Source organism: Myotis davidii, unplaced genomic scaffold, assembly GCF_000327345.1.
Source record: "Myotis davidii unplaced genomic scaffold, ASM32734v1 scaffold902, whole genome shotgun sequence".
NCBI lineage: Eukaryota > Metazoa > Chordata > Mammalia > Chiroptera > Vespertilionidae > Myotis > Myotis davidii.
Genome location: NW_006293951.1, coordinates 2,692,393 through 2,710,750, shown reverse-complemented (window position 1 = coordinate 2,710,750; position 18,358 = coordinate 2,692,393). Strand labels below are relative to the sequence as shown.

At 38.7% G+C, this 18,358-nt stretch overlaps 2 protein-coding genes across 2 annotated transcripts in view; one reads left to right on the top strand and one right to left on the bottom strand.

Annotated features, from left to right (window-relative positions):
- DENND5B (DENN/MADD domain containing 5B) overlaps nucleotides 1-8,493 on the bottom strand; it is an 831,092-nt gene extending 822,599 nt beyond the window's left edge. The window contains exon 1 of the mRNA XM_015566631.1: nucleotides 8,364-8,493. Coding sequence (XP_015422117.1) covers nucleotides 8,364-8,493 — 130 coding nt within the window. The remainder of the gene's footprint in view (nucleotides 1-8,363) is intronic.
- The window catches only part of FGD4 (FYVE, RhoGEF and PH domain containing 4), a 152,485-nt gene that overhangs the window by 6,111 nt on the left and 128,016 nt on the right, over nucleotides 1-18,358 (top strand). The gene's annotated exons all lie outside the window — the stretch shown is intronic.

Sequence of the window (18,358 nt, the reverse complement as noted above, 5' to 3'; positions counted from 1 at the left end):
TTATTATCGGTATTTAAGGAGTTAATATTCAGAAACCCACTTAGTGCTAGAGATGATGGGGATAGTTGTGATGTTCTGTAAGAGGCATCAATAATAATCCCGTGGATGTTAAAGTATTTGCTACTGTTGGCAGGGGAAGCCCAGAGAACTATTCACCTTCCCTGTGCAGGATAATTTTTTCTTTGATCTCTCCCATTCACTCTCTCATTGATTACGTTCATTTATTCAACAAACTTTTTTTTTAAAAAGCACTTTATTGAGGTATGACTGATATACAAAAAGCTGTACATATTTAAGGGATACAACTTTATGAGTTTGGGAGATAAATATACACTTGCAAAGCCATCATCACAATCTATGCCATAAACATATTCGTTACCTTCAAAAGAACTTTTTTGTATGTCCCTCTGCCCTTGCTAGATTCTAGATAAAGAACATTAGACTTGGTCAGTGCTCACAGTGCTCAGGTAACAATCTGTTGACCAATCAATTGCATTCCTGTCATTGGTGTCACGGTGGAGGAGGGGGGCAGGGGACAGAAGCAGGAAAGATGGCCTCTCCTCCTAGGCGGCACAAGCAAGTCAGCATGATGGGCCTGGGAAGTGCTAGTATCTGAATGCAGAATTTGAGGTAAGATAGGGCGGGATTTGAGAGTGGAGATCTCGATTTGCATCAATGTTTTTATTATATCCTGTAAAGAATGAGGAATCTTACACTAGTTTTAAACATTCAAAGAATAGATCTTCAGTTTGGGGGTCTAAAAAGACAACTGGTAGTTTAAGTAATGCAAACATTGGAGGGATTATCCAAGGCAGGCTGAATTCCTCTTTTCAACTTCATCGTCTTCCCCTTCCTCTTCATCCATAGCAGGAAAGAATGTTTCTTCTATCATCACCACCACAATACAGCTAAGTCATAGTTTATTCTTGATATTTAGATTCTAAAGCCGCACATAAAGTAAAATCTGCATAGAGTCCAAAAGTTCTTGAGCAGTCCCTTAGAAAGCCATAGCTATGGGAATCAACTCTCTCATTAAGTCCAACCCAGTGGGTGTCTTCCCAGGGTTGGAAGGAATTGCTGCTGCTTTGCTTGAGCGTGAGATGAAATAATCTCTGTGTTTTCATTTAGGGATCATGCTGTATGAAATATAAGGGAACAGCAGGTTCATGACCCCTCCTCATTCCTACTGCAGGGCACTGAGCATTGGGGTCAAGCTGCCTGAACAACTTAAACTTTCACACCTGTTTTTGTGAGCTCTCTTGTACATCTGTTTTCTATATCTGCAAAGGGTCTGTGGTTCAATTTGAGTACGTTTTAATGCACTTATAGTACAACTACTGTAATTGCTATGTAAACTTGCAGTGTTTTCTATGTGTCAGACAATGCAAAGTACCTTTATTATCTCATTTCGTTTCTAACAAACACCTGAAATAAGTGGAATTTATCCTAACTGAACAAATAAAACTCTGGTTATGAGATACATAATATTTTCAAGTTCACTAATAATTAAATGAACTGGAATAAATACCCTGATCCATTCTGGCTTCAATTCTATATTCTTAGCTTTTATGTTCAGTTTTCTTTAATTAGAAAACTATTGCATTAACCTACGCTATATTTACACATATGTGTGTATATATGTATACACACACATATATATGTTTCACACATATATGAAACATAAATATTGCAGTAGCAGAAGTGGTATAGAAATGAAAAAATTCAAAGAGATGAAGAGGGAGAATTGTGTTACTGCCTTTAAGAAGCCTTAGGTACTTAGCAATTGTCAAAGAACATGAATGTGATATTTCAAAAAAGAAGAAACACAAATGACTAATACATGAGAAAAAAAGTGTTCTATAACTGGCAATCAATATACAAAATAAATATTCTCTTATTACATTGGCAAAAATTTCTTGAATGTTTACATTTTGGATTTGGCATCCTTATATATTTTGGATGCCAATGTAAATTGATATAACTCTTTGGAAAACAATTTGATAATATGTGTGATCTTAAAGAACATTTTGTTGGAAGGCACAGAAGAATCCCCCTTTAACTTAGATAAGAGAGAGATGAGTAAAACAATAAAAAGGTATCTCCTAGAGCAGCGGTTCTCAACCTGTGGGTTGTGACCCCTTTGGGGGTCGAACGACCCTTTCACAGGGGTCGCCTAAGACTATCGGAAAACACATATATAATTACATATTGTTTTTGTGATTAATCACTATGCTTTAAGTATGTTCAATTTGTAACAATGAAAATACATCCTGCATATCAGATATTTACATTACGATTCATAACAGTAGCAAAATTACAGTTATGAAGTAGCAACAAAAATAATTTTATGGTTGGAGGTCACCACAACATGAGGAACTGTATTAAAGGGTCGCGGCATTAGGAAGGTTGAGAACCACTGTCCTAAAGCCTTGAGGACAGGAAGACCATCTGGCCTCACAGGAGCCTGACCCAGGATTGTTCCACTCCTGCTCCCTCAGACTGGCCTCATCTGCCCCTCTGTGTGGAGGGCAGGTGCCGGGAGCCGGTCCATCCTTACTGTTTCAAGGGACCTGGCACATATGGCATACTGTTCTTAATATGTTTGCTCACCTTCTTGGCACTATGTGTTTTAACCAAGGTCACCTCTCTGAGAAAGGTTGTTTCCCCAGGTAGGGATTTTCCCCTGAAGTTAGAGAGGGAATAAAACCTCTTAAGTAAGTGCCAGGTGGGTAATTAATCACTTTAACTACGAACAATCATGCTTAAGCTACATAATCTTTACTCCCTGGAATGGAGATAAGAAACGCCCTAACCTTTGGAATAGAGATTGATAGGATTGGAATCAACTGGTATAAATACAGATGTTACAAGACAACAGGACACAGAACTTAGATGAAGAACCTAGACACAGAACCTAGAGACAGAACCTAGCGAGAGGAACCTGGCTGAAGATCCTAGAGACAGAACCTGGCTACAGAACCTGGATAGAACATGGCAAGAGAACCCGACTAGAACCTGGTGACAGAACCTGGCTGGAGAAGCTGGAGAACTTGGCTGGAGAACCTAGTAAGAGAACATGGACGCAGAACCTGGCTGGAGATCCTAGCCAGAACTTCGCTGGAGATCCTGACCAGAACTTGGCTAAAGAACCTGACCGGGCTGCTGATCAACTGAACGCTGTCTCTGTGTCATTCCTTCTTCGCCGACTCCGTCCACACCTTTGGGGACCCCTGGACCTGCTGGGGTTGGACCCCAGCATCCAGGACCCATGGCTGCCCCAAATCTCGATTACTCAGCAACCAAGGGCCTTTCATTTTACTGGGCTGTGTGTCTGTGTGCGTGTGTTACCTTTTTACCAAAGTAAAGTAATACTAAAGGTATATTCTTTCTGTTCATTAGAAAAAGGCATAGCTCCTTAAAGAGTAAGCTGATCTCGATGTTTAACCTTAGTTTAGCATTTCTATAAATTTAATTTCCCTTCTTTTAAAAAATTGGGATAGGTCTAAAATTATTGCTGTAAAAGTGATCATTAATATAGCTCTTCCTTGATTTATCTTTCTGCTTTTTGATCCTTGTGTACATTGAATCTCTGTCTGTGATAAACAACTTCTATACTAATTCTGATGAGTGTACCCTAAACTCAATGTCACGGGCACTTTGGGGCTCTGAGTAGAGTGTTCGTGACTTTAAGCTCACTTAGCTTCGGCCTTCAGGTGTCTGTTGGTTCTACAACATCTGGGACCTCTCGGCCCCTATTGAAGTTTGTCGCTGTCTTCTTGTAGAAAATTGTTGGAGTGATGGTTTCTCTTCTCAGAAGAGCCAGCTCAGTACCAGGTAGAGTAAGCTCATTCAATAGTTTGACTACCTAAAGTGCACAATTAGTTTTGAAAAAGGCTGTTCCAAGGCCCAGCTCTTTCTCTTCCAGGGAGCATATACATTTTAACATTAGTGAAAATTGAGTTGTTTTGACCAGATGGAAGTGAAAGAGGAACAAAGTGAAAGACAGATGGTTTGAAGCAAATAAAGCTATCTACTTTTCCCGCATCCTTGACCATCCAGAACTGTTTTTTCTTGATTACCATAAGTATAACACATTCCCACAGAAGCTATTTTATCATTTGTGAGTATTGGCAGAAAGGAGGAAGGAAGGGCGTGCATAAAATTTGTGGTGGAGAGCAGACCAAATGGAATCTCGTTTTTATAAAGTTGGATAGGTTTATCTCCTGGTCCATGCAACCTGGCTATTCATGTAATAAACATGTAGTGTTTTCTTCGTGTCCAGCCCTGTGCTGAGCAGTAAAGATACAGTCTGGCTCTCAGGAAGCTCACTTTAGTAACATGTTTGATTCAGATTCGTAAGACTGTACAAAGGTCAGGGCAGAGTGTTGTGATTACATAGAGAGAAGGAAGGATGCATGCCCAGGCCAGAGGCAGCTCTGCTGCACGGTCTTAACCCCTAGAGTGCCGGGGAGCGCGATCGGGTTCCTCCTGAATTTCGCCAAAAGTTCTGGGAGCGCTATTGCGCTCCTCCTGCAGAGTCCATTTCTAAGTCTGCTTTTATTAGTGATGATGATATTGCTAAACATGTCAATTCTTGCTGTGAAGATGACGATTTTGTGGAAGATATTGAATATGCAACTTCATTTACTTGTGATTCATAATTTTTTTTCCTAAACTGCTATAAAATCAGCAAAAATGCCTTGGCAATTTTAGCATAGTTCCTAGGATATTGGTTGGCACTCAAAGGGTTAAGGGTGAAGAGGTGTCTGCCAGGTTGAAAAGTTAAGGACATTTCCTATCAAGGGGACAACATACACAAAGGCTTGAAACTATAAAAAGATCAACACCTGTTTGTAATACAAAAGGTTGGTGTATTTGGGACTGGGTGTCGGAGTTGACCACTGGCACCAAATTATATTAGATTGTTTAAACCAGTGGTTCTCAACCTTCCTAATGTCATGACCCTTTAATACAGTTCCTCATGTTGTGGTGACCCCCAACCATAAAATTATTTTCGTTGCTACTTCATATCTGTAATTTTGCTACTGTTTTGAATTGTAATGTAAATATATGATATGCAGGATGTATTTTCAATGTTTGTGACCCACAGGTTGAGAACCGCTGGACTCTAAACCATGCCGTGGTGGGATTATATTTTACCAGAGGCCTGTTGCACAAAAATTTGTGCACTCGAGGTGGGGTCCCTCAGCCCGGCCTGTGCCCTCTCGCAGTCTGGGACCCCTTGGGGGATGACCACCTGCTGGCATAGGCCCGCTCCCCAGGGGATTGGGCCTAAGCTGGCAATCATACATCCCTCTGGCAGCCCTGGAGCCCTCGGGGGATGTCCACTTGCCAGCGGGGAGCAGGCCTAAGCTGCAGTCGGACATCTTTAGTTCTGCTGAGGAGGCGGGAGAGGCTCCCACCACCACCGCTGTACTGGCAGCCATCAGCCTGGCTTGTGGCTGAGCAGAGCTCCCCCTGTGGGAGTGCACTGACCACCAGGGGGCAGCTCCTGAATTGAGCATCTGCCCCCTGGTGGTCAGTGTGTGTCATAGTGACCAGTCATTCCCAGTCTTTCTGCTGTTAGGGTCAGTTTGCATATTACCCTTTTATTATATAGGATGCTTATACACGTTTACCCTGGCAAGCAACATAGTATCTTTGGAAAGATGACGACAGCATTGTAGCGGAAGGATTAGGGTGGCAAGGTGTAGGAGCCCTGGCGTTTGATAGGGAGCAGATGATCCAGGAGAGAGATGATGAGTTACTGACTTAAGACAATGAATGACTCAAAGATGTAGAAGAGATAAGGAACTGAAAAGTCTGTAGGAGAATTGTCAGGAATTGGTGATAAAGAGGATGTGTGGGTCGGGTGGAGGTGTGAGAAGCATCAAGGACCGCGCTGGATTTTCAGTTTGGGTAGCTGGCTGGGTGATGCATCCTTAGCTGTGGGCAGAGCAGGCTACTTTTGATTTGGGAATACTATTAAATATTTTATCACATGTCTAACTAGTTTAGCTTTGTGCATGAAATTTATATTTTTTACAATTTTAAAAAGAAATGCCAAATAAATCCATATAAATTCTTAGTGTGATAACATGTAGGAGATTCCATTTTACAAAAAAAAGGGGGGGTGAATATGACAGCAGAAAGAATCAGAGATTTAGAGACAACTCCTGTTTTTTCTTTGAATATCATACTTCAAATTCTAGTACTTTCTAGCATTTAAAATAAATTGTTGCCTATAAACAGGTGGCTGAGCCCTTGCTGTGGAGTGAACTTCATAAGTAAAACAGTTCTTCTGAGTTTACAGTACAACTTGGAAGAACAAATATTTATATTTATAGAAAGTGTCTAAAATCTATTCAAACAGGAAATTAGTTTGTTGGTTGTATATATTTCAGTAATAAAATGCTGAAGCATTGTGAATGTCGAAGCAAGAAATGCTTGTATGACACTGGAGTTTTTTTTAATGGCAGAAAAAAAATTTCAGTGTTAGTTGGGTTCCTTCAAGACTCCTCAACAACTTGTCTTCCAGTAAAGCTTTTCTTTCACAGCCCCTTTACTCTTCTCTAAGCCCCTGGAGCACTCTGTGATTATATCAGTCGTCAACGCATTTTGCATTTGGCTGCTATTTTATCTCTCTCTCCAACTAGATTGAGTTCCTGAGGCTAGGGACTATTTGCTTATCTGAGATCCCCAGCTTTTGGCTCAGCACCCCATTCTTACATTTTTGTTGTTGTTAAGCTTCACCCAAAAACATATTTTTTTCTTCATTTTTAGGTAGAGTAGAAGGGAGGGGGAGAGACAGAAAGAGAGAAACATCAATGGGAGAGAGATACATCGATTGGTTGCCTCCCACACATGCCCTGACTGGGCTGGGGATCAGGCCTGCAACGGGAGATATGTGCCCTTGACCAGAATCGAAACTGGGAGCCTTCAATCCAAGGACCAACCCTCTCTATCTTTCGAGCCAAACTGGCTAGGGTCTCATGCTTACTTTTAAATTGTTGAGTTGAATTAGGACTAAAGAAAAAAATGTAACATAAAGGAACTTATCCACACCACAGTAACTACCTCATCTAGCTGCCCTGCCTCCTCGTTGGGAAAGAGCCCTACTCCACCAAAAATAAACAAACACTTCCTCCTCCAATTTCTGAGGATTCCGGGTCTGTTCTTGTCCAGCTCTCCCTGACTAAATTGGGAGCTGTTGGAGACCATGGATTTTGTAGATTACCTTTATGCTCCCAGGCCCTTGCACAAAGCCCAGTAAATAGGGCGGTGCTAGATAAAGCACCAAATGGAAGGCAAAAGGAAAATCATGAGTCTTACCCAGCTATCTCTGCAGTCAGAACTACAGAGATAAGGACAACAATCTTTGGGATGGGCAGGAAGAAGAAGGATGGGGCTAAATTTATCACACTACTCAGAATAGCACAGAATTTAAAACTTCAGAATTGCCTACTTTAGAATTTTTCCTTTAATATTTTTGGACCATGGTTGATCACGGGTAACTGAAACCATGGAAATCAAAACCACGGGTAAGGGGAGACTACTGTACACTTTTAGAAGGGCAGTCAAATGAATTTTCAATAATAGAGGTAACCTATTAAATAACTCAACCTTAGCCTGTAACCAGTAATGTGATTTTCATAAATAACAAGCTCTTAATTCAAAATTAGTATATGACGTAATAACTAAATTGTCAAAATCAATACTTAAATTCTTGTTGAGGGGTGAAAAGGAGCTAATATCTCGTGATGGAAGATTATATGAGTTTGGTTGGCACACAGTGCAATATTACAGATCTGTGTCATAGAAATCTACACTTGAAACCTGTATGACTATTATCCAATGTCACCCCAACAAATTTAATTAAAAAACATTGAAACTCTTCTCGGAAATCAGGGTAAAAAAAGCAATAGTAAGGGGGAAAAAACTCCTTTAAAAAGTTCTAGGATGTGAAACTAATTTCCCTTTTTAAAGTTGTGGTAAGTATCATCAGCATTTTCTATTTGCACTGAGTATGCCTGGTCTCTTGACACTATGCAGGTCCATAGTGATGATAGTGAAGCTGACAAGGGATATCTATTCTAAACATGTATGCTTCCATTGAGGCATACCGTAGACTACGGAATGTATAAACTATAAAGTGATCTTTTAGAGCAAATTGTTACATTTAACATAGAATGAAGTTCATTTTACTAGAATAGAAATCTCTCATTTCAAACTCCAGAGTGGGTATTAGATGATTTATATATAAAGAAGTAGAGGCCCAGTGCACAGATTCATGCACCGGTGGGGTCCCTCGGACTGGCCTGTGGGGATCAGTGGACTTCCGCACCGCGGCAGCCCTGCCTTACTCACAAGCTCGTTGGGCTCCAGCCCGCTGTCCACATCAATCCCACACAGCACAAAGTAGTGCACAAAGTGCAGGCAGCCAGGGAGGAGCCTGAGCCTGGGCTGGGCGCCCTGCCACTCCCAGTCACTCATCCCCACTCCGCTGCTCCTGCCGCCCCCACTCCGCCGCAACTGCTCCAGTCCATGGGAGAGGCTTGCGCTGCTGCAGTTGCACTTGCCAGCTGTCAGCCCAGCATCTGGCACCTGTTTGTCAGCTGAGCAGCGCTCCCGCTGTGGAGCACACTGATCACCAGGGGGCAGATCCTGCGTTGAACTTCTTCCCCCTGGTGGTCAGTGCACATCATAGCTACCAGCCAGTCATCCGGTCATCCAGTCATCCAGTCGTCTGGTCGCTTAGGTTTTCATATATATAGATCAGTGATGGTGAACCTTTTGAGCTCGGCATGTCAGCATTTTGAAAAACCCTAACTTAACTCTGGTGCTGTAACATATAGAAATCTTTTGATATTTGCAACCATAGTAAAACAAAGATTTATATTTTTGATATTTATTTTATATATTTAAATGCCATTTAACAAAGAAAAATCAACCAAAACAATGAGTTCGCATGTCACCTCTGACATGCGTGTCATAGGTTCGCCATCACTTATAAGAGAAAAATGAGTCTGACTTATGTATGTAACAAAGCTTTAATTCATTATTCAAATGAAGAAAGGAATGGTAAACCTAGTACTTTGGTTTGAGATGATAATTTTATCTAATCAACATATAATCTATGACATATTTAGGGAATATTACTATATAATACTGTAATGGATCTGAAAATGACCATAATTTAAATTGGGCAATTCCAGGTCTCATATGATTTTAGTGAGTACCCAAAAAAGTGCATAAATGCTTAGTAAAGCTGCTTATTAACTCATTTAAATTAGCAGATATTTCGTGGCTTCTGTGTTCTTCAAACTGACCTTGTCTTGAGGAAGAGAGTATAATTATAAAAAATAATTTTGTTACACTGTTCAATTGCTTTGAGTTTTTCCCTGTTCCAAATGACATTGCATTCATATATATATGTTTGCTTCCTCAGTGACTGTTTTAATTTACCTGCCACCGGGGGTGCTTGAGATGACAATTTCTTCAGGATTAGATCTTATCGTTTCAAAGCATTTATTCTAATCCAAAGCTTAAAAGTGATATTTTAACTATCTTTTAAAAAAACACGTTTTTATTGATTTCAGAGAGAAAGGGAAAGGAAGAGAGAGATAGAAACATCAATGATGAGAGAGAATCACTGATTGGCTGTATCCTGCTATCCCCACAATGGGGATCAAGCCTGCAACCTGGGCATGTGCCTTGACAGGGAATCGAACCCTGACCTCCTGGTTTATAGGTCAATGCTCAAACACTGAGCCACACCGGCCAGATTTAACTATCTTTTAGTATGGGGATGACATTCTTTTTCAAACATATCTTTGCCAATATTATTCATAAATACTTTTAGATGAAAATGTAATGGCATCCTCAATTCTATGATTTTTTAAATTTTTCATTATTATAATTGATAACCTAGAATCAAACCATTGGCTTAGGTAGTCTTCCTATCATCTAGAACAGCCGTGGGTAAACTACGGCCCGCAGGCCGGATCCGGCCCGTTTGAAATGAATAAAACTAAAAAAAAAAAAAAGACCGTTCCCTTTTATGTAATGATGTTTACTTTTATTTTATATTAGTTCACACAAACACTCCATCCATGCTTTTGTTCCAGCCTTCCGGTCCAGTTTAAGAACCCATTGTGGCCCTCGAGTCAAAAAGTTTGCCCACCCCTGATCTAGAATGATCTGGAGATACTATTAAAGTTTTAGAAGAATTCAATTTAAAATAATTATGGAGGGTTTTTTGGTGTATTTTTTCCAAATTATTTTAGTGTGTTTGTTTTGTAGCATTTATGGTTTATGCATTTATCACCATTTTAACATGGGTACAGTAGCATTTATGGCAGCTTTTTGACATACATTTCTGGAATAACTTGAAGCTCAAAGGATTATTAGATGAAATGTGCTAGATCCCTGTGAAAAACTATCTGGGAACATAAATACTAATGATCTTCCAGAAGTTGCTTTCTCCCGAGCAATGGTCAGGGAAGGGTTATATACCTCAGAAGGTGAACCAAAGACAATCCCTTGTAGTGTGGGAAGTTGATCCTAGAACTTGGAACATTTTCCCTAAGGAGTTTTTTGTTTTTGTTTTTTTTAAAAACACCTTATCATTTCTAATACATATGGACTTATTCTGCCACCTTTATTCAGTGTCTGTGTCAAGTGTAGTTAGTGTAGCAGGTGCATGTGAGGAATTCCAGAGGAAGGGTGGGAGACGGCCATGGCAGCTTGTGTTCTTTCTGCCCATGGCATTTTAGGTTTAGCTGAGGAAACAGACTGAGATTTTATTATTTTAGATAATGGAATTCTGAGAATGCTTGGAAATAAGAGACCATAAACATCTTTTGTACCCCCCGCCCCATCCACCCCGGAGATTTGTAGGTTAAATAATGGCACAGTCCTTAAATGAGCTGTCAGAACAAAGAATTGTATCTTTTACTTTTGCACACAAAAACACAGATGTTCCCAATGCACTAACCTCTCATGTGAAGACAAGTGTCTGTCAGTACATATTTAGCAGGTTCTTACCTAGCAGATATATTTGAAAAAATAAACACAACCTGTCCTTTTGAGGTAAAGGTGAGATTTGAATGAGTGAAGTAAATGCAGTCAGCAGAGGAATGTGTGTGCTGGACAGAGCATTTTTGAAATGATTGTTTGGAAATGTTTCTAATATTGTGTAATTTTATCACCAAAATTATTATATATCTTTTATTTGCATTTATTTTTAAGACCCTTACTTCTGTGCACACATTCAAACACAAATACACATCTTTTTAGCCTTGTTTTAAAAATCTTTGAAATAGTTGTAGTAGGCTATAGACCAAATTTTTTTCAATAAATGTTTATTATTATTTTCTTAATTTATCTTTATTGTTGAAAGTATTACAGATGTCCCCTAGAACAAAATTTTTCACAACAACAACAAAAACTTCCGAGACATCAAGGCAGAAGGAAATTTACTAGAGGGATTTCAAGGAAAACTTGTACATGATTGGTAGATGGGATTTTGAAATGTATGTCATTATTTAGTGAATGCACCCAGGATGCTTTCTCAGGTAGGGCAATCCTTAAAACCAAGTATGGCAGTAAACTCACTTAGATCTGCTCTTTCAAATAGCTGAATCATGAAATATTAACCAAGATTTTAAAAAACAAAGTAGACTGAATCCCATATTTCTCAAAAAAATAGTATTTTCTCTTTACCTCATCCTATTTTAAGTTCTATTTTTGTGTTTTGCAATAGTCATTGTAGGGCAGTAATTGTTGTGTTTAACTTATACACAAGTGCATACATACATGGGAGGGCAACATCCAGATTGCATACTGAGAAGGATATGTCATCAAAAGTTAGAAGATACTGTTCCAGAAAGTCTTCTTGACCCTCCCCTATGGACCTACAACGGTAATTGGGTCCTGACCAAACTTCTCAATCACCATTTTACGGTTAGCTCTTCCTCGGACTCCTTGGAAGGCCCACTTAATGCGATTGTATTAAGTGCCTGACACTGTGTACATGGGGCCTATAATGATGAGCAAGACATTCATGGTCCTTGCTTTCCAGAAGCTTTGGGAATAGTAGGGAAGACAAATGCTAAACAAGGACACTGAACATTTAATTACAGTTGTAAATAAGTGTTCAAGGGAAATCCACAGGGGATATGAGATTAGTCACATCTGAAGACCTTAAAGGCTATAGGCATGGAAAAGAATAACGTGGCTGAAAGAAAATTAGATTACAGGAAAGTGATGGTCAGGACTTCCTTAAAAATTCCCAAGTGCCTCGCAGTGTGCCATGTATAATATATTGTGTTCCAAGTAGGGGCTCAATAATTCTTTGTAAATAAGCAGGTAAAACAATTTTAGAAGGGGGCTCTCAAATTTATAGTTTTCTTTGGCCCACCCAATGTGTTTGAGTTTTAAAATTTAAATTAAAAAATCATTCAACAGTTTGCCACAAGTGAATCTTAATTCATGTTGTTGTAAACCTGTATCCTTAACCATTTGAGTTATCCACCAAGATCAGTGGTTCTCAACCTTCCTAATACCTCGACCCTTTAATACAGTTCCTCATGTTGTGGTGACCCCAACTTCATTGTTACAAATTGAACATAATTAAAGCATAGTGATTAATCACAAAAACAATATGTAATTATATATGTGTTTTCCGATGGTCTTAGGTGACCCCTGTGAAAGGGTCGTTCGACCCCCAGGTTGAGAACCGCTGACCTAGATGCTCTATGCATTAGCCTTTGCTACCCTGTGTAGAGGATAAAGATCTGCCACACTCTATAGACATTTACTAATATAAGATTATTTATCTTGAGTTCTACTAGTGATTAATGTACAAACTAAAGTTTTAAAAGACTGCATGGATATTTTTATAATCCTTAGTGTAATATTGAAAACCTGTTTATGTTCCATCATTATTGGTAAAGTTCACAATACATAGATTGCTAGGATAATAATTTGAAAATTTCAAGCAAATAAATTTATAATTTATCAAGTACCCATTTATCAGTGAAGGCCCATATGATGAAAATCGAATTAAAAAAAATTAGTTCCCTTTTTATCCTTGGTCTTATTTCCGACCACTAAGGCAGTAACTTAAGATAAATTATCTGAAAGTTTACTGAAATCTGGATCTACTATGATTCTTTCTTCCTTTGGAACTTCCTTTATTCCAGAAATATACTTTTGAGATTGCATTGAAAAGGAAACTACATGGTTATGTGTGTTGTTACAGTGGGACAAAAGGCAAGAAATAGGTAGAATTGGATGATTGGCAAAGTCAGGATGGTGTTGGTTATATTTAGGGTATCTTTTCTTTCCACACTCTGAGTTTGTCCTTTCAGAATATTTGGGCCAATACAAAAGGCCTAAGCAGCTGCTGTTACGCCCATAAACTGTGCATGGGGTCTTAGGGAAAGGAAGACAGTTATTAAAAGAAATCTGTATGAGGCAGCTGATCCAAAAAAAAGAGAGAAATGAAAGCTTTTCTCTTTTCTCCCAAGTAGCAGCCAGCCTGGATGTGCCTCACCCTTTATCTGACCTGGCAAGGGCAAAGCCTTTATTTTCTTAAAGCCTCAGAGGAGCCTTTTCTGGAAGCTGCATGATTATTTCAAAGTTGGAAAAAATAATAGTTAAGTTCCTGTGGAGCTTTATGAAAAGAAAACATTTCTCTTGTCTTCCTTCTCAAAATCGGTGATTGATGGAGGGAACATGGTTTGGGAACATATTTTGAAAGCCCATGGCAAGAGATGAGGCTGGAAAGGTAAGGAGGGGACAGAGTCTTGAGGCCTTGTATGGAGTTTGGATTTCATTCTAAGTACAGCAAGCAGCCAGGGAGGGTCTCAGTGGCGAGCGGGGGCATTTCTGCAGGCCAGAATGAAGTTGTCAAATCTGCTACAGATTTCCTCATCACAGACCCAACGTGATGCTGCCTAGTGAAATCTCACTTACCCTTCAAGATAGAGTTCAAACTTTCCTTCATCCCTGGAGGAGGTAGCTACCCTCCAGACATGTGGGAGTGAGAACATGAAGTTGAAAAGAGAGGTGGCTATTAGAAATAGACATTTTAGGGTCCTCTGCGTGGCCAAGGAGTTCAGCCCTCGAGTGGTCAGTTATCCAGAGTAGATAATGAAGAAAGAGAAGAATGCAAAGGAACAGTACAGGCAGTAGAGAGTGTATGGCAGGAAATTCATAAGCATGGAAAAATAGATGCACAGTAGAGGTAGCTTGGTTGGGCAGTATAAATTGATGGCAGAAAATATTCTAGTTGCAATAATTTCTTTTATTGCAGTAAAAAATATACTTTACATAACATTTACCCTTTTAGCCATTTGTAAGTGGCTAAAGTACAGTTCTGTGGCTTTCATACATTCACATTGTTCTTCCACCATCACCACCATCCGTTTCTGGAACCCTTCCATCTTCTTGACTGAACTTCTGTTCCCATTAAATTGTTGCTGTCATATTTTGCTCACAATACATGACAGCCTCCCACCAGAACCCTCTAGGTGGACATTGTCATGATAGGTAGAGATGAAAGAGATGCTGTATTGCTAGAGAAAGCATTTGTAAAGAGCGATTCTGTGATGAGGCGGTAAGACAGAATGACTGTGACAGGAAGAGATGGAGCAAACCAACATAATATTAAGGGCCTTGTGTATGTTATTTAGTGAAGTTGTTACAAAAGCTAAGAATGATGAGTCCATTTAATAGTTTTGAGTAGGAAAGAGAAATCTAGGTGGTGGCAAGGTGAGAATTGTCGTACTTGAAATCTCAGAATTACTACTAATGAAGTGAATGTGATCTCCCTGCGGGAAATAACTCTCCGCATGTAGGGTAGCTACTTGGCATTGAGCACATGCAATCCAAAGAAGTTCTGTAAAAATAATAATGTTCATAAATAAAGAAGGAACACATCCCATATTTATCCATTAATTTTGTTTCTGCTTTGAATGAATTATTCAAATTGGTATAAAAACAAAATTAGATAAAAGTCACCCCAGACTTAGAGAAAAGAGTGGACCATGATGGGAGGAAATGCCGAAACAGAGTATCACCAACGTTAAGTGTGTTTACTGCGGAACTGTGTATATACTAGTAAACATGTAAAGTGAGTGGTGTGGTGTAGGAAATCCATGCAGATAAGATCAGACAGGCTATAAATCAGGACTTGGGGATCAATACCATAATTTGGGTAGGAAAGTGATTTTATTTGCTAGGATTATATACTTTTTAATGGACGAGAATTATTAAAATCAGATGATACTGGCCAAAACCGGTTTGGCTCAGTGGATAGAGCGTCGGCCTGCGGACTGGGGGGTCCCGGGTTCGATTCCGGTCAAGGGCATGTACGTGGGTTGCGGGCACATCCCCAGTGGGAGATGTGCAGGAGGCGGCCGATCGATGTTTCTCTCTCATCGATGTTTCTAACTCTCTATCTCTCTCCCTTCCTCTCTGTAAAAAATCAATAAAATATATAAAAAAAAATCAGATGATACTTCAGATATAAGGTTTCTTCTCCTAAGTCATACAGAGTACCTAAAATATAAAATTATCCCTAGTCACATGTCATCAGAAAGATGTGTAGCTCTCCATGGGCTTCCAAAGGAGTAATGGAATTGAATTAGAACAGAGTGGACAGCAGTTTAGTCTAGGATTATGTTGTCATCCATCCAGGAACCCTAGTTTGAAGTTTACTGTCTATTTTAACTGTACTGTGTGGTTGGGACGTTAACTGAACATCTAACTGAAGAATTAACATAAAACAGTTACATTGAATTAAAAAAAAGAATAGAGATTCAGGGATAATAGGCTTGCTTTGAAGATCTGTATAAAAATAGTTTGGTACAAAAATATTCAACCAACAGGATTTGCCTGGCATGTGTTCAAGAATTTCCAGGCCTCACTTCATTAAGGCTCGCAGACATGCAGAATGAGAATTATGCATCAATTGGTTGTTTTGTGTTTTTTTAAAATTAAACTGTGTGGGTTTTTTTGAGCCAATGAGGGAATCATTTTAATACCGAATTGCTATTTAATTTTATTAGATTGTTATTAGAAAACTAAAGAGTGCAAAATGGGTTAAGATTCAGATGAGGTTCATTCTATAAAAAGGGATACAGCCTTCCGGGTTAAACAACACTGGAGAATCTGCCTGAGGCTCTTTCTTCTTAGTGGATAACTGAAAGTCAGAAGCACTTGTTATTTTTCCTACAGCTTGTTCTAGCTGAACAAAGTGAAATATTAATATTCACTTGATATAATTGTTTTGTTATTTTATTTCCAAAATGTGTATTAGTAAATAATAATTAAAGCCAACTTTGTCATTAGTGCATGGAAGTTTTCAATTATATGACAGATGGTGTGCTGGGTAGCTTTAAATAAAAGTGGTAGAGCAACCCGGCCGGTGTGGTTCAGTGGATGGAGCTTCTACCCAGGAACCAAGAGGTTATCAGTTTGATTCCCAGTCAGGGCACATGTCCAGGTTTGCAAGCTCAATTCCTAGCCAATCAAATATGTTTCTCTCTCTCCCTCTCCCTTCTTCTCTCTCTAAAATCAGTAAAATCATATTTAAATAAAAAAAATTTTAAATGGTGGAGTAGAGAACTTAGTCCCCTTTCCCCCAACTGCCTTTTTTTTTTTAACATGGTAGATTAATAAATTTTAATTCAGGAAGCACAGGTTGCAAATTTTGTTTTAGATTATTTCCATTAGGACTGGTAAGTTATTGAAAATAATAGAGATAGCCTTTAATAAAAGGTAAAGTAAGTTCCATATAATGAAAAAACAAGTAGTTATGAAATACCATGTGACTGTTGGGCTTCTAAGTTCTTTATTCAGCAGAGTTTGTAAATAAATAACCTGCTCTACTATAAGGAAAAGCATAAGGGCAGGTGATAGCCCACTAAGTCTTCAGTACACAGGGTATTTTGTGAATAGCTGTGGGTTAAGTTTATTTCAATGTACTTTATTTTATTTGATGCAATTGTAAATGGGACTGTTTTCTTAGTTTCTCTTACACATAGTTCATTATTGGTGTATAAAATAGCAATCAATTTCTGGATATATATTTTACATCCGCTACTTTACTGAATTTATTTTTCAGTTTTAGTTGTGTGTTTTTTTTTTTTGGGTTGAATCATTAGGGTTCTTCACAAACAGTATCATGTCATCTGCACATTGAATCATATCTACGCAGCCTTTTAAGGTGACTTCTTTTTAATGTACATGTGAGTATTCTTGTTTATTTCTGAGTGCTATAGTAGATTTGTGTAGTGCTTTGTGTAGATTCAACACAGTTGGCTTACCCATTTGTGAATCGAAGGACAATTGACCCAATTTCCAGGTTTTAGTGAATATTCATAAAGCTTCTGTACACAATCATGTACAGGTTTTCATGTGAAGGTTAGTGTTCCTTTCATTTGGATGAGTACCCTAGGAATGTGAATGCTGGGTCATAAGAAAATGCATGTTTAACTTTATAAAAACTGCCGTGGCTACTAATGGGAAGCTTAGAGTTTATTTACTAGTTTGTGGTAGATACTGAATACAATTGCAGTTTATCTGCTTGCGGACAATGAGAATCAATGGTAATTGTATTTTTATCTTAATTAAAACTTTCTAAGCTATATATAAATCATATTTTGGTTTTCTAGTTTTCATCTATAAAGAGTCAACATGGATTCCATTATATCTTAATTGTGTTAAAAGTGAATTAGATTTCTTAAAGGTTATTTTACTAGTGTCCTTGGCCAAGATTATCCTCTTAAACCTAGTTTTCTCATTTGCAAAATGCTAATAAATTATTACTTCTTATCTTATCTATATTATTCTGTTTACAGAAGAGTGATTCTGTAAAGAGTGATTCTCTTCTGTAAAATAGCGATGAGCTATTATCGCCTTATAGTGAGGATTTAATGAAATGCCACATGGAAAGTGCTGAACGGAGCACCTGGCACAAAGTAAACGTTGGCGCCCAAAAAAGAAAAGGTATTTGTTTGAAAACCAAACCCGAGATTGTAACTTAAACATTGCTATCAAACTCAGGAAGTACAGAGTTGGGGCATTTTTATGACAGGAAAGCATTCTGTTTTTTACATTACAGAAGTTTGCCAAGGCTAAGTGGTCTTGGAATCACATGCAAGCAGCTTTCCTGCCACGGCGCAATTTAAACTCACGGGTAGAGTGTGTGAAGGAAATAAAAGGCAATTCAGATTTCTTCTCTTTCCGTGACTCCTTTTGTCAATGTTTATTCTTTTTTATTTTTTATTTTATTGATTTTTTACAGAGAGGAAGGGAGAGGGATAGAGAGTTAGAAACATCGATGAGA